The sequence below is a fragment of the Giraffa tippelskirchi genome, chromosome 4, assembly GCF_054371585.1.
Source record: "Giraffa tippelskirchi isolate mGirTip1 chromosome 4, T2T-mGirTip1v1.2.pri, whole genome shotgun sequence".
In the NCBI taxonomy this organism is placed as follows: domain Eukaryota; kingdom Metazoa; phylum Chordata; class Mammalia; order Artiodactyla; family Giraffidae; genus Giraffa; species Giraffa tippelskirchi.
Window position 1 is genome coordinate 206,950,960 of NC_137278.1, and position 17,039 is coordinate 206,967,998.

Here is a 17,039-nt window from a genome sequence, read left to right on the forward strand (position 1 = left end):
TATTGCTTTTCACAATGGTCTTTAAAGGTTTGTTTACGAAGCCACAAGATATCTTGAAAATATTATGTTGTTTAAAATAAAGTCATTGAGAGCTCCTCATAGCAGGAGGTTTTGGAAGGACTCAAGTGTATGGCACCATTTTTTCTTTTTTTTGAGAAATGTTCAATGCAAAAACTTTGGTGTATATAATATGTCTGGGTGATTGTGACAGAAATGGAGAAATCGTGGCTTCAGCTACAGATGGATCAGGATTCGGGTTTCCACTTCTCTGCTTTCCCATTTTGTACTTCTTTAACCTAACTGAGCCCAGCTCCTTCATCCGCCAATCTACTGCCCGTTTTGTGGGGCTGTTGTGAGTGTTAGACGTAGGGCACGGGGGAGCCTGTCTCATATTCTCAGCAAGTGACACCTGCAATGTCATTCGTGGCTGTCGGACCTGCCGGGTGAGGAGCTGCTTGGCTGGATCACCTGCCTTTGAACGTGGTTGCCAGACATCCCAGCACTTAGACCCTCAGAATCTCAGAGGAATCAGCCAGTTTAGGTTTTCTGCCTGTTCTGTCTTTCCACCAGTCTCAACTGTGGCCTCGTTTGATTTGGTTATAGACTTTGAGCAGCAGGTAGAACAAGTGAGAGATCAGGCTGCCCTGGGCAGAGGTAGGAGGCAGGTGAGGGGTGCCTGGCCTCCAATGCCTTCGTTTAATTTCATTGCAGTTTTATTTATTACCCTATTGTTGCTCAATCACATTCGACTCTTTGCGACCCCCTGGACTGGAGCCTTCCAGGCTCCTCTGTCCATGGGATTCTCCAGGCAAGAATAGTGGAGTGTGTTGCCATTTCCTTCTCCAGGGGATCTTCCCAACCCAGGGTCGAACTGGTGTATCCTGCGTCTCCTGCCTTGGCAAGCAGATTCTTTACCACTGTGCCACCTGTTAAGGTAATACATGTGCGTAGTGAGTCATAACAGCTACAAGGCTTATGGTAAAGCCAGCAGTCCTCTCCCTGGTGATTTCTATTCCCTATGCATATTGGGTAGCTGCTGCTTTATTACCATGGTGTCTCTAAGTAACAACCTCATATTGCTGCGTTTTAGTTTTCAATTTTAGAGATTCCTTTTCAATGTCTTACAACAAAAAATGAAAACTTAGAGACTTAGTCTCTCTATCCATATATACACATCTCTTTTCTGAGCCTTTTTCTATAGTCCCGTCACAGCTTTTGGTTGAACAGTCACTGTGTAGCGTATTGTTTTTCATAAAGTAGTTGATTGTTTTGTTTGTTTCCTTGTTTTTCCATGTACCCATCGTGGTTCAGCCCTGTCTCCTGCAGGGTTTTAAATGCCTCTCAGCAGTGTGGTGAGCTGGGCTGGACCGTCTGTTGGCTCATTTTTCTTGTACTTCCTGAACCTCTGACCCCTGCCCCAGTCTGGACTAGCTGCCCCCCCAGGCCTCTGCACACTCACCATCCTGGGATCGCCCTTCACCATTTCGCTTTGCCTTCCTTCTGTCCTGGAGCCCCTGGTTCTGAGGGCCCACGACCTCCTTTTTCTTAGTTTACTCCCTCATTCTGGTGGAGCACACTCTTCAGTAGCTTTCTAAGAAAGAATGCGCTGGAGATAAATGTCTGGCCAAATGGTATGTCAGGAAAAGTATTTTGTCCTCCATTGTAATTGATAGCTTCGGTGTAGAATTGTAGGTAGCAGATCATTTTCCCTCGGAATGTGAAAGGTGTTGCTCCATTTCCTTTAAGTTTCCTTTGTCGCTATTGAATATCTCATTGTTTGTATACGACCTGTTTTGTTTCTGGACAGTGTGTCTCAGATGTGAGTGTATTTTATTCATTATTGTGGTAACCCTTTAAATGGAGCAAATAATGTCTTTAATCCTGTGGATTTTTTACAAAATCCCCCCCCCCCTTTTTTCCCTGACGTCTCTCTCATAGTGCTCACGTGTGGGGTCCCTGGTTTTGATTCTCTGATTTTTGTCTCACTTCACTGTTATTTTGTTTCCATCTCAGGGAGATTTCCTCAACTACATCTTCTACTCTTTAACCAAAACTAAAATATTCTGCCACATTTTAATTTCTTTTGTTAAGACCGCCCTGCTAGAATTTCATGGATGCCATGTCTTCTATCATCTCACCAATGGCTCAGTTCAGTTCAGTTCAGTCGCTCAGTCGTGTCTGACTCTTTGAGACCCCATGAATCACAGCATGCCAGGCCTCCCTGTCCATCACCAACTCCTGGAGTCTACCCAAACCCATGTCCATCGAGTCGGTGATGCCATCCAACCATCTCATCCTCTGTTGTCCCCTTCTCCTCCTGCCCCCAATCCTTCCCAGTGTTAAGGTCTTTTCCAATGAGTCAACTCTTTGCATGAGGTGGCCAAAGTATTGGAGTTTCAGCTTCAACATCAGTCCTTCCAGTGAACACCCAGGACTGATCTCCTTTAGGATGGACTGGTTGGATCTCCTTGCAGTCCAAGGGACTCTCAAGAGTCTTCGCCAACACCACAGTTCAAAAGCATCAATTCTTTGGTGCTCAGCTTTCTTCACCATCCAACTCTCACATCCATACATCACCACTGGAAAAACCATAGCCTTGACTAGATGGACCTTTGTTGGCAAAGTAATGTCTCTGCTTTTAAATATGCTATCTATGTTGGTCATAACCTTCCTTCCAAGGAGTAAGCGTCTTTTAATTTCATGGCTGCAATCACCATCTGCAGTGATTTTGGAGTCCAAAAAAATAAAGTCTGACACTGTTTCCACTGTTTCCCCATCTATTTCCCATGACATGATGGGACCAGATGCCATGATCTTAGTTTTCTGAACGTTGAGCTTTAAGCCAACTTTTTCACTCTCCTCTTTCACTTTCATCAAGAGGTTCTTTAGTTCTTCTTCACTTTCTTGCTTTTTCGATGATCCAGCGGATATTGGCAATTTGATCTCTGGTTCCTCTGCCTTTTCTAAAACCACCTTGAACATCTGGAAGTTCATGGTTCACGTATTGCTGAAGCCTGGCTTGGAGAATTTTGAGCATTACTTTAGTAGCGTGTGAGATGAGTGCAATTATAACTGTATATTATTTTTTTTCCCTGCGTCAACCTCATTTTCTCCAATTTCCTTTCTTATTTGTGCCTCTGCCTGTTTTCAGCTTGGAGGCTTTTCTCTGATGTCTGATGACCCTATGTGTTGTGTTTAAGAACCAGACACTTGAAAGCTGTTTTTTAAAAAATATTTATTTATTTGGCTATGCCACGTCTCAATCACAGATCTTTGATCTTCTATCAGCATGTGGGATCTTTAGTTGCAGAATGTGGGATCTTAGCTCCCTGGGTCGAACCCAGGCCCCTGCGTTGGGAGCACGATTTGGGGAGCCCCTGATGTCGCTGTCTGTAGGTTTTCCTCCTGGGCGTGTTTCTCCCCAGAGGTGGGTTCCCCAGTTTGCAAGGCTGGCTTCCGGGATTTGAGAGTGCGTCAGGGGAGGGGGCCTGGGGCCTCCACGGTCACCACACTCATTCTTCCACTTCTTCTTCCTGCTCTTCAGGCTCTGGCCTCACAGCCCATCCTCCCTCAGGCCCAGGGGTCTCTAAGTGGGGCTCTGTGGAGCCATTGTTTCCCTTGAGAGAAAATGCCCTCTTTTCTGGGGAGATTAGGGGGTGAAGGGCATGGTGACGGGTCTGATGAGGGGTTCTGGGCCTACCTGCTCCTAGATGTTCTAGGTCAGACTGTGCACCTGAGCCTGGGTCCCCAAGCCACCTGGGGCTCTGGCCATAGCTTGTTCTGCTTCTCGTGGGAGAGTCATTTCTTTTTATTCCTTTACCGTTGACTTCACAGGATGTCAGCAACAAGCAGGCAGACGTGGGTGTTCAGAACACCTGCCCAGTGTAAGCCCTTTTGTCTGAAGCTATCAGCACCTGCCTTCAGGACCCCTACCCCAGAATCACCTGGAAGGTCTTAGGAAGCTGAAAAGAGGTCAGGACCTCTGTGTCACCTCCTTGTGGGACCAATGGGAAAGCTGAGGCCTGAGCAGGGGAGGCCTCACCTGGGTCCGGGGAGGTGGTATCAGAGGTGAGGCTAGGCCCAGGCCTCCTAGCCTCCAGCCCAGGCTTTTCCCGGAGCCTCTGGGTACCAGCCCTGCACCCGGGCCTCGTGCCCCACTGATGTCTATTGAAGGACTGAAAGACATGACCGTTTGGGGTCTGCCACCCGATGTACTGGTCAACATCTTAGCGATGGTCCTTCCAGAACCTTCCATGGTGGATTGCCTAGGGGACCTTTGGTGAGTCAGTGACCTCACCATCTACCCCTCATCCTTAGTCCTGCATGGGATTCAGGGAACTTGTATGAGCACCTCCCCGTGTAGCCAGTCCCTGTGCTAGGTGCAGAGACGAAGCAGGTGGGTTCCAGTGTCAGGACGTCCGGCCGATGGGGGAAGCGGACAAAGCAGCTGACAGTGAGAGCGCTGGCTGGGCAGGGCTGGATGAAAGAGGGTGATCATGGAAGACAGCCTGGAGGAAGTGGCACTTGGGCCCACTGGTGACGGGTGAGTTAAATTGGAGTTGGCTCAGGGAGAAGGCAGGAAGGGAGTCCTAGGTGGGTGGAACAGCATGAGCAAATGTCAGGAAGCCTTAGGCAGCTCAGAGGTGCACCCTGTGCCATGCTGCAGGAAGGTGAGGTCGTGGCACCGACAGAGCCTGGCCTGGAGGGGGCGCCATAGCCTTGAGTTCTGCATGCGTGCCACATACAGGGTCACCAAGCTTGGCCCCTGGTGAAGGTCTCAAGGGGCCTTTCGTGAAGCGTTTGGGGGGTGGTGTGTGTTCTGGCAAGCCGTGACTTCTGGGGAAGTTCCCACAAAATCTTTCTGGCTATAGGAGGCCTAATTTTGGGGAGGAAGAACATAGAAACCTTTCAACTGTCCTTTTCAGCCTCAAGTCATATGTGGTCTGCCAGAGCGATTGAAACAAGCGTTTAAATAGAAGACGGGGACTGAATGTTCCTGGTTTTAAAACATTTCCCAGGAAAAACAAATGTTTGAAAGTTAAACATTTTGGCTATTAGGAGGAAACAGAAGACAAATTGCATTTGCCTTTTAAATATGGGCACTCGTGTTGGGTTATAAATCCAGAGCTTCCCACACGGGGCCCAAGTGGGCCGGCTTGCAGCTCGGCAGAGGGGCCACCCTCCCAGGACTGTCTGTCCCACAGTGGGGGTCTGAACACCCAGATGCGGCCAGGCAGTCTGGATTCCAGTGCCACTCTGTGGCCCCAGGCAAGTGACCTAACCTCCTGAGGTCTCTTTTCTCATCTCCATCTTACAGCTCCCATCTCTGGATTTCCTGGTGAAAGAGTGACAGTGAAAGTGTGAGCCGCTCAGTCGTGTCCGACTCTTTGTGACCCCATGGACTGTAGCCCACCAGGCTCCTCTGTCCATGGAAATCTCCAGGCAAGAATACTGAGTGGGTAGCCATTCCCTTCTCCAGGGAATCTTCCCGACCCAGGGATTGAACCTGGGCCTCCTGTATTGCAAGCAAATTTTTTACTCTCTGAGCCACCAGGGAAGCCCTGAGAATACTGGATTTCCTGGTAGAGCGTGGCATTTCATCCTCCCTCCAGCCCTAAATACAATGATGACAGCTGCCGTCCGGGTTGTATAAATCCTGCCTTTAGTATTCTGAATTCTGACTTGGCATCTTGGAGGCTGGCTGACACCGGTGGGACTAGCCCTCCAGAGTTAACTCATTGCTGAGAATAGTAAGGACTCGGGTCTGAGCACACCTTTCACAAGCAAACCAGCCGATCCAGAGTTCTCCACCCCTGCCCCTCCCCCAATCCCCAGTCCTCTCCAAGGTTCTCGTACGCTGTCCGGGTCACTCCAGGGCCCGGGATCAGACATGGAGGATCAGCCCTCTCCCCGAGAGCCCACCCGCCTTATTCACTAGCTCACCCTCCACCCCCTTGCCCTGTTTTTAGGGATATGTGAGTATAAACTTCCTCCTCAGGACAGTCACTTCCAAGTCTGCGAGTCTTATCACACTCGATTAAAACAAAGTCCCATTCAGGTACAATACAGGGGTTTTAGGTGTCTTCCCCGGGTTGATTCTTCTAAGAACTCTGTGAGGAGCCCTGGATATTCCACCTTTATGGGTGAGGATGCTGGGGCCCAGAGAAGTGATGGTTTTCCCTCCAGTCCAGATAGCCAGGAGGTGGAGGTGGGGTCCAGCCTTGCTTTGTAAGGGTGCCTAGAAGCATCGAGTATGAATTGCTGATCACAGCGCCCGCACAGGGCAGCACAAACCAGCTTCTGTGGGGAACACGGCCTCTGCGGGGTGTTGCATCGCTCAGCCCTGCCCTTGTCCCAGGCTCCCATCCTCAGCCTCCCCTGCCTGCTGGTGCTGCACTCAGAATTCCCTTCTGGCATCGCCGGCCCGTATCCTCCACGCGCACATGGCAATGACATGCGGGTACCAAGCTATGTGCAACCCCCATGATGGCTCGAGGCTGGCTCCGCTTTCCAGAGTTACTCTAGACAGCATGCCATCCCAAGAAGTCTGCTCACGTGACTCTCCCAGACATCGGCAAGTGTTTAAACACAGAACTGTCAAAGATGCACTAAAAATGCAATCAGAGATCGTTAAGCCTGTCTCTTTATTCCAGTCCCCTCTGCTGTTTTCTGCGAGCTGGGGATGGGCAGGCAAGGGAGCCGTAAGGGGGCATTTGTCTGATTGCCGCTGCATTCAGACACTAAAACTCCGCCGGGCCTCATACGCTGCTCTGGGAACAGCGTAGATTATGGAGAAGCTTGCACGTATCTTGTTGAATTTAACAGATTATGCAGTTGGAAGGCAGCATTTTCTGTTAAATGGGATGGGGAAGTGTTAGCGAGAAAGAATTGTAACCTTTTGGAGGAAGATTAATCTTGGAAGTGCAAGTAGTGGATTTTGTTCGCATCCCTCTTTGCCCTGAAGCCCGCGCACACTCGCTGCTGTGTGCAGTCCACGTGTGGGTGTGTGTATATTTGGACATAGATGGCCAGTGAAAAGTTAAAACAATATGGTCATCTTCCAGTGCTCTGCTGATGAATACCTGATGGGTCTTTTTTACCACTCACAAAGCCGTGGCCAGCAAATACCAAGATCTCAAGTGAGCTGGCTGAGAAGAAAGGAAGCATTTTGGAAAGATGGGAGGAATGTTACCACACAGAATACAAATGCATAACAATGCTCACCAGCTCTGAAAAGCCGGGAGGAGGGCTGGTCTCCATAAGGACTTGCTGCTTCTCCCAGACCTGAGGCTGGGGGACCACCCCCTGTCCCACCCAGCGAGGCCCACCTGGCCCAGGAGCTGAGCAGACCCTCAGGTCCCCATGCCACTCTTTGGATGTCCTGTCTTTGGAGTCCCCACCTCAGCCTGCGTGTCCTCCTAGAGGCTGGCTGGTGTGCCCGCTGTTCTGCGTGCCCGAAAAACAAGCCACGCCGGGACAGTTGGAGGAAAAATTTGGAGGAAAGGGAGGGATCCAGGTAGAGAGAGATCAGTTGGTATAAAGGAGACAGAACTATCTCAAGATGGGTGGATTGATTTATAAATGCCTCCATCTGTCCATCTGTCCATAATCCATTCAACTTTGTCCACCCATCCACTCATTCACCCACCATCCGTCATCCATCCAGCCAGTGATGTGTCTCCCCCTGAGAAGCAGTGTAGCATGATGGTGCCGATTCAGGGTGAGTTCGATGAGACCAAGCTACAAAGACTAAATGTCCAGTACCCTCTGTGCTTGTTCATCATTTTATTATTGATTTGTGTAACTTTTCTGAGCCTCTGTTTTCCCAGTTGTAAAATGGGGACAGTAACTTAAGTGTCTTTGAAGGTTAAATAGCTGGTGAGTTGCCAAGTCCAAGTTGCCATATCCAGACAGATGGGCTTGGGGCTGGACCTCCAGCTCAGGAGGACATGGTGCTGGGAGGTCTCTGTGTTCACAAACGGACGAGCCCCCTGCCTCCAGGCTACGCGGCACCCAGTTTTTGGAGAGTATTTGAGGGTGTCATGACAGCTTGTTGGGGCTCCTGCCCCCTCCTGGCCTCGTGTACAGGAGCGCGTCCTCCCCTGGGAGGGAAGAAGCCTCAGTCACCTCCTCTGATCCGAGGTGGGAGGAGCCGGAGAGAGCCGACTGCCTCCTGCCCACTCCCCAGTCCCTGGTAGTCAAGAGCTGCGGAAATAAATGAAACTGTTTGGTTGGAGTAATTTGCTAATTGCTTAAGCAACACCCCCAGTCAGAGACATGACATAAATACATTAGTGCGGGGAGGCACTTGGGGTGGGATGGATGGGTGATGTGAAGTGGAAACACAGAGAACCAGTGCTGGAAGGCAGTCGTGACGGCTGCTGCTCCAGCCGTGACTCCAGTGCGGTGAGGAGCTGGCCTGATGGCCTTGAAAGAATCTGAGCTGCTGACCCAGAGGTGTGGGGTCAGCTGGACCAGCACCTAGCATCACTTGCCCTGCTCACCTGCTGTGGGACCTCAGGCCCCTGACGTGGGAGCCTGGTTCCCCAGTTATGAGGCCAGAGGTCACAGATCTTACCTCGGGAGCACCCAGCCTGTTACCAAGGGTGGCTGGCCCGACAGTGAGGTCCAGGAAATGGCAGGTTTCTCTCTGCGAAGCCCTCAGGCCCTCTCTCCTCCCCACTGGCAGCCCGAGCATCACTGGAGGGGGGGGGGGGGTCTCTGCACCATGTCACCTGGGGTCCTGGTGGGGCCTTTGCTTTCCTGATTTCTGCTGGGACCTGTTTGGGCTGGAGGTGGGTGAAACCAACATATCTCCTGTCTGCCCCCGAAGCTCTCCTGCGAGGGGAACAAGCAGACTGCTCAGCACCCCTGGGCCAGGCCAGGATGACAGATAGGAGGGTGGATGAGGTGGGAGGCAGAGGGGCCTTGCAAAGCTCAGCGCTGTGGTCTGGTTGGCAGCACCGAGGGGCAGGGGCCAGGTCTGTTCCCTTCACCCTTCATGTCTCCAGGGACTGTGGCCCGGGCCATAAACCCCAGTGCCTTAAAATGAGTGAAGCAGGCTGGGGTGTCAGTGGTAGAGACAGGCTGGGACTGTGCCAGACTGACCTCTGCTTCTTGCCTGAAGGAGGCACAGGTACCTAGCACTTGCCTGGGCCAAGATTGTGAGATTTAAAATGCATCGATTTTTAGAAAACAGAAAGAATGACATTTTACTGGGAGTTTCTCTAATTTTTAATGTTGGGGACAAATTGAAATTTTAAAAAGACGAGAAAGGTTTTTTTTGCCCAACAGAATATGTCAGTGGGCAGGGCTGGCCTCCAGGCTTCTAGTTGGCAAACTCTGCTCCAGGGAAGCTGACTCTTTTTTGAACTTCAAAAGCCTTTTTGCATTTCCATTCATTGGCTTGCCTGATCCCAGAACAGTCTTGCGAGGTAGACATTTTTCTTCCCATTTCACAGGTGAGGAAACAGAGGTCTGTTGAACAGAGGAGGTTAAGTCACATGGCTCGTTAGTGTCTGAGCCTCAGCTGTCAACCCTTAGAGCCCCCATGCCTGTCACTGGATAACCTCCCTGTGTCCACCAACACCGGAGAAGAGAGAATGCTATTTTTCTCCAGCCTTAAAGAGGTCTGGGGACTTCCCTAGCCTTCCAGTGGTTAAGACTCTGCCTTCCTGTTCAGGGGGCGTGGGTTCAATCCCTGGTCCGGGAACTAAGGTCCCACATGTTGTGCAGTTTGGCCCCAAAACAGAGATGTCTCTTTTTGGGGGGTGACTGGTGAGGCAGTGATGAACAGACCAAGCGTCAGGGGAACCACTCACTGTGTAGCCCCCAGGTGGAGGGGCCTGAGATGGGGAGGCAGGGAGGCAGGGCTGGGGGTCCGGGAGCAGGGTCTCCTTCCCAGCGAGAAGTGGCTGGGACAGAAGAACCGGAGGCGGGGAAGTCCTGAGAATGAGGTGGAGCCCTGCAGCTCAGAGGCCCAGCAGGAAGCCGCCCAGCCCCCTCCTGCTGGTCTGGGGGCTTCAGTCGGTCACCCAGCAGAAACGGGGGCAGGGAGACCTCAGGGTTGGTGATCAGAGGGCACCTGTCTGGAGGGAGGGTCACCTCTGCCAGGGCTCCCCGGGGCTCTTGCCTGCTCCCCTTCCCCCAGCTGCCCTGTGGCCTCCGGAAGCCAACAGCAGTGCCCCGTGTGTGTGTGTGTCTGTCTGTCTGTCTGTGTCGGCCCTGCAGGCAGCCTGCCCTACGAGTACAAGATCGTGATCGCAGGCAACCACGAGCTGACCTTCGACCAGGAGTTCATGGCCGACCTCATCAAGCAGGATTTCTACTACTTCCCTTCCGTGTCGAAGCTGAAGCCCGAGAACTACGAGAATGTGCAGTCGCTGCTGACCAACTGCATCTACCTGCAGGACTCGGAGGTCACCGTGCGGGGCTTCCGGATCTACGGCTCCCCGTGGTGAGTGTGTGGACGCTGTCCTGACTGCTGGCGATGGTGAAGCTGTGCAAGGGTCGGGGGGATGGTGGAGCTGAGGCTGAGTGCTCAGAGGAAGGTGGGCTGGGAGAAACCTTGGAGAGACTTGGGGCCGGCTGTCCCCTCACGCTGCATGACCCTGGGAAGGTCACTGCCACTCTCTGAGCCTTGGTTTCCCCATATCTGACAGATACTTAAATACGCTATCCTGGCTCACATTTAGACAGGTACTATTATTATCCTCATTTTCCAGGTGAGGAAACTGAGGCACAGAAAGGGTGAGGGTCTTGCTGAAGGTCACACAGCTAGGAATGGGCAGAGCTGAGATTAAACTCCTGCAGGTGGTTCCAGAATCCCTGCTTTTAACCGTCATCCTATACTCCAGGAATCTCCCTATTGTCTGTCCCTCCCACACACAGAAGATGCTTGGGTGGGAGTGATGACCGATTAGCCAGACTGAGAAGAGGCAGTTGGAATGTCCATGGAGGGCCAAAGGCCTGGTTTACTGTACTGGGGACAGCAGTTGTTTAGATCACAAGTATGCATCAAGACTTTGTTCCCTGTTGCAGACACAGAGCAATCAGACCTTATCCCTAGGCTCACCTGGCTGAGTGGGCATCAGGGTGAGAACACGTCTTGACTGGTCTCCGTGATGGTCAGTGTGTCCATAGGAACCCAAGTGATGACAATGGTGGCCATGATGGTGTTGATGATAGTGATGATAGTGATGATGATGGTGATGGTGAAGGTGATGATAATGATGGTGATGGTGGTGGTAGTGATGATGATGGTGATAGTGAAGCTGATGATGGTGGTGGTGGTGGTGATGGTGAAAGTGATGGTGGTGATGATGGTGATGGTGAAAGCAATAGTGGTGATGGTGGTGGTGGTGGTGATGATGGTGATGGTGAAGCTGATGATGGTGGTGGTGGTGGTGATGGTGAAGGGGATGGTGATGATGATGGTGGTGGTGGTGGTGAAAGTGATGGTGGTGATGATGGTGATGGTGAAGGTGATGGTGATGATGGTGGTGGTGATGGTGAAGGTGATGGTGATGGTTATGGTGAAGGTGATGGTGGTGATGATGATGGTGTTAAGATTATGATAATGATGATGATGACAACAAATCATCCCTGAGTGATTACAGTAAGCTGGGCCCTGGGCTTAAGTCTTCGTAAGAACTGTCTCTAATACTTGACCCCTGTGAGGACTCCTTTACTGTCCCTCTTCTACAGGTGGACAGACCAACTGGCCCTTAGAGGCCCAGCTGGCAATGGCCACAAGATGCCAAGTACTGGCAGGGTGAGGAGGATACACAGGAAGGAGAGACCTCAGGTGCTTGAAAGAGTGGCTCGATCGTGGAAGGATCCCTGGAGGGGGTGGGGTGACCAGAGCCGCACGGGAGGAGAAGGGTATTCCCAGGCGTGGAGGGCGGCAGGGCCTGAGGCTATGCCATCCGCCAGAGCAGCGCACTCAGGGAGCGATCCGGGGAACACAGGGTCTGTCCGGGTGCAGAGACTTGAGGGAAAACATCTGCCAACTGAGAGGAGCCAGGAAGCCTGGGCTGCCCTGGCTGATGCGGCCTGTGACCACCTGCTGCCTGGATGCTGTGGGCGGGTTTAGGACCTGGTCCCACCCTGCTGAGGCTCCCTCAAGGGGCAGGGGTGAGATGCAGGCCCTCCTTGAGCCCCTGGAGGTGCCTGCAGTCACCTCCCCAGTCCTCGTCACATACAGGGTCTCCACAAACCCTCCTGGGAGCCCGTGGGGTCCCAGACAAGGTCTGGTGTGGGACTCAGGTGTGATGAGCTCGGGGCCAAGGCCGGGAGAGGCGGTGGCCGAGTCAGGCCATGAGAGCTCAGACCAGGAGGGGAAGTGTGTTTAGGCTAAAAAGCAGAAGGAGATGGTTGTCGGAGGAGGAACCAGGGTGAACAGAGGCCTGGAGGTGAGGGGAGGGCTGGAGTGTAAGGTGCAGGTGGGGAGGTGGGGAGGTGAGGGTCAAGGGTCAGGAGGGTCAGGTGTCAGACCGGGGACTCTGGACTGGATGTCTTTGCCCAGTGGTCTCCCACAGCCTGTCCCCCCTGCATACCCACACACCCACACACAGACACACAACACTTTTTTTAAAACTTGTATTCCTCAGAAGTTAACAGCATGGCTTTAGGACCAAACTGCCTGGGCTCAACTCTTGGCCTCACTTCCTATGGGCTGTGTGACCCTGGGCGAGTCGCTTAACCTCTCCTTGCCTCTGTTGCCTCTGCAAAATGGGAATAACAGGTACCTCCTGTGGAGAGTGGTTATAAAGATGTCAGGAGGGTTCAGCTGAGCCGAGTGGCTGCACCAAGCTTTCCACGAACAGAGACATCATTCTTGCTCTTTGCTGTGTGGAGCGCCCTCTTCCCCTCCTGCCCCCTGCCCAGAGCCCAGCGTGTGGGACGGATCACAGCAGGGCTGGGGGGGCAGCAGGCGTCACTCAGTGTCCTTCCTGTCCCACCCAGAGCAGCTCGATGCAGCCCCACAGCTGGGCTGCAAAGAACCCCTTTGACAGCCAGCTCCCCAGGCTCCTGGGCAGGCTGCCAGGCCAGCCCTGTGGTCCTTCTGCCAGTTTGAGGCCACGTGCTGGAGCTGCTGAGGCCTGGGTGAGGCTGCTGTCGGACTTGCTGGAGTCCAGCTGCTGCGTGCTCCAGCCGCCCCTGGTCTCTGCTTTGGCTTTCGTGGCCCCAGAACCAGCAGTTTTGGACCCTTTAATTGCAGGTTCCCTGGGGCCTGAGAGGGAGAAGCATCTTTTCCTTGACCCTTACCTTTCCTCCCAGCTGGGTGCACACCTCCACCCCATGCCGTGGCAGGCCCAGCCCCAGGCTGCAGGAGTGGGAGGGGCTGCAGGACAGAGAAGGGACCTTGCATGGGGCTTGGTGAGATCCAGGAGGGCTCCCTGTGGGAGGGGGTATTTGAAGGAGGCAGGGTGTTTCTGTGACGGCAGCACCGACTCAATGGACATGAGTTTGAGTAAACTCTGGGAGTTGGGGATGGACAGGGAGGCCTGGCAAGCTGCATTCCATGGGGTCACAAAGAGTCAGACACGACTGAGCGACTGAACTGAACTGAATTGGTGTTTCCGTAGGCGGAGGAGGTGGGAAGGAGCCACTGTTATGCACTGGGCCCTGTCAGACTCTTCTTGGGTTGCTGTTGGTTCACAGCCCTTGACTTAGACAGAGGGCTAAAGGGCATCTCATCTGCATTCCAAGATGCAGGCCAGGAGCTGGCATTCCATGCAGCAACCCTAGGTTCCCTTGGGCCCTGTTTGGGGCTGGGAGCAGGCGAGATGTGGGCTCCTGTGCTGGGGAAGTCTCGTTGAGTTTCTCTGCGTGAGCCAGTTGCTTGTGTCTGGTTCCGCAGCATTGTGGAGTTAATCCTGACTTCCGCTGCCGCCTTAACCCCCTGGGACCTGTGTGCCTGGGAAGGTGGGCCCCTGCCGCCAGGCCCCCCCGGCATCTCAGCTACAGTCGTGGTTGGGCAGTGGAGTGGTGAGGGAAGGGCTGTTCAAACTGTGGCACATCACCGCTTCTTCACTGTGTGACTCTGGGCAAGTCTCTGATCCCTCTGTCTAGGAAAATGATCCTAACCCTCTTGTAGGGAGGCTGTGAGGTCTGTGTGGGCCCGTCCGGATGGAGGTTATACCCACAGTGAGGCCTTGAAGGTTGGTTGTGTTTATTACTGCTGCGGTGGAGACCAAGACAGAGGGAGCTGTGTTCCTGCTGGTACCTCAGCAGCCCCCAGGGGAGGGCCAGGCTTGCAATCACCTCATTTAATGGAAGGGCAGGTAGAGGTCCAGGTGAGGATGCGGCTTGCCCAGGGCCCCACGGTGGGTGGTTCTCCTGACTCTCGGTCTGCTCCATGTTGGAGGCCCCTTTATGAAGACCTACTGTGCGCCAGGCGTGGCCCAACGTGCTCTTCGTGTGTTCCTGGGTTCTCTGAACAGCCTCGGGATGCACTTCACACCTGCCTTGTTGGCCCGTGCGGACACTGAGATCTGGGGATCAGAGTGATGTTCTCATGACTGCCCAGTGATTGGTTCATTCATATCGATCAAGTATTTGTCCTGGGGACACGCCATGAGCCAGGCACACGCAGCTCCTGCAGGCACGAGGTTTTCGTGCTTGTGGGAGGCACGTCAACCACCAATTCCTTGATTCAACAAAAGCTGTGAGGAGCTCTAGGAGCTGGAGTTGGGGAAGGCTCCCCACGGGAGACATAGATACAGGCAGCTCTGGGGGCCCAGGAAGGGTGTGACAGGCAGAGGGAACGGCCTTGGCAAGGGTCAGACAGAGGGCTGTGGGCACACTGGGGTGGAGTGTGGCTTCCAGGGTCTCAGGGAGAGAGCAGATGCCAGAGGCTGGGCCGTCAGGCGGGCTGGCAGCTGCCACAGTGGGTGGTGGCCTCACCCTGAGCTCCCAGCACTGTTTCTGCCTGTAGCCAGTGTCCTGAGCCCCTGGGGACCTGGCATGTTACATCCAAGGCCTGGAAGGGACACTCGTGTGTGCAGAACTGGTGCTCAGTCACGCTTGTGCCCTGGATCCAGACACACAGGGACATCCCCACTGCCCCGACTCTCACTCCACGTCTGACCTCAGCATGTCACGTCTCTCTGAGCCTCTGTCTTCCTTCTGAGCAAGGGGGCCGTGGCGTCCTCTCTGTGGTGTCCCTGGGTGAAGCCACACGGCGGAAGGACACTGAGCAGTCCCCCAGAGGGGATTCCCGGCCAAAGAACCTCGTGGCCCGGCTGCTGACTCTGCCTGATTCGAGGGGAGGGGGTCTGTGTGCCGCCCCGCTCTGCTATTTGTCGAGGGAGAGGCAGGGTGAGCTCACCCCTGGTGCCAGCCGCCTCGGCATATGGCCGCTTGGAGGGGACAGACAGCAAAGCTGATGGTGATTATTATTAAATTCAGATGTTCCGGGTTTTCCTTTCCTTTTTCCTGTGCCCTTAACATATTGACTACCACGTGGAAGACAGGCGACTTTAGCAGCATCATAACTCCAGCGGGCAGGGATCAGGGATCAAATAAACTGATAGCCCTGAATAGCCTAATATCAATGGCATCTGGGGTGTGTGGGCAAAGCTGCCCCAGGCTGAGGGGCAGACCTAGTCTGTGTCGTCCGAGGAGGCAGAGCAGAGACAAGAGGCAGGTTCTCATCAGCATGGGAAGTCTATCCCACAGGTGGGAGCCCAGAGGAGAGGCAGTGTGGCTTTGCCGAGTGGTGAGCTACCTGCTACAAGGGGCATGCAAGCAGAGATACACTGTGGTTGGGCCTGGAGTCCTCCCAACCTCTCCCCTTCCTAGAGAGCCACCATTTCTCTGCCTGAGGCTGATGGTTCCCTGTAAGTGGAGGGATGCTCTTGGGGAAGTCCTTTTGGTGCTGGACTTGGGAGGTCATGAGTTGGGACCAGGCTGGCCTTGATATTGAGAACTCATCGAAGCCAGCCAGGAGGAGGAAGCAGACAGAAAACTCATAGTTATCATGACTGGCCTTTCCTTTAAGTACGACCACCCGGAGATGCTCTGCTTGGGAGATCAGTGGGTCAGACTTGAGTGGTTCCACTTCTTGTCTGACACACACTTGGAGACCCACGGTGGCCATCAGGCGCCTGGCCCCCTGCGGGGGAGGGGGCCCAAGAATGGATCCAGCCTGGCTCTTCCCCCCACAACAGGGCACCATTACCAACCCCACTTTGCAGGATGGTCAGAGGCAGAGAGAGAATAATTTTTTAATCTGAGTATGCCCTCTGCAATATTTTAAATGTCAAAAGTGGAAGTGTTTTTGCTCAGTCATGTCTGACTCTTTGAGACTCTGTGGACTGTAGCCCGCCAGGCTCCTCTGTCTGTGGGATTTCCCAGGCAAAAGTACTGGAGTGGGTAGCCATGCCCTTCTCCAGGGGATCTTCCTGACCCAGGAAATGAACCCAGGTCTCCCGCATTGCAGGTGGATTCTTTACCATCTGAATCACCAAAATGTATTTACACTAAAAAAACTATGTATTGTTTGCCTGAAATTCAAATTTAATGGGGAGATTATCTGACCATGCTAATCCTGAGATAGTTGGGTTCTGATTGTTTTTTGAATTTGTAAAAATGGGCTCATGTGTTGTTCCATACCTGCTTTTTTCACTCAATATTACATTTTTAAGATTCTTCCATGTCATCATGTACAGTTGTGCTTGGGTCCTTTTTCATTGCTGTGTAGGATTTCATCATATAGATATTTCATGACTTATTTATCCAGCCTCCAAATAGGCCCATTATAAATAACGTTACTATGAACATTCTGCATGTATCTTAGTTCACAGAGAGATATACTCTTGAATGAGGGTGCCCACACACACACGCACGCACGCACGCACGCACGCACGCACACACCTTGGAATGAAGTGGTCAGGAGATACACTGCACAGCTCTTCACTGGAGGCCAAGAGGTCAGCAGTAACTTGTCTCACCTCCCTGTGAACACTTTGTCTTTGTACGACTTATAAGTTGTACCTATCTGGTGGCTGCGTTGGTATCACTCTGTGGCTTTC

General features: G+C 53.0%; 1 protein-coding gene across 1 annotated transcript in view; it reads left to right on the forward strand.

The window, feature by feature from the left end:
• The window catches only part of MPPED1 (metallophosphoesterase domain containing 1), an 80,996-nt gene that overhangs the window by 42,770 nt on the left and 21,187 nt on the right, over positions 1-17,039 (forward strand). The window contains exon 4 of the mRNA XM_081587856.1: positions 10,231-10,456. Coding sequence (XP_081443982.1) covers positions 10,231-10,456 — 226 coding nt within the window. The remainder of the gene's footprint in view (positions 1-10,230; positions 10,457-17,039) is intronic.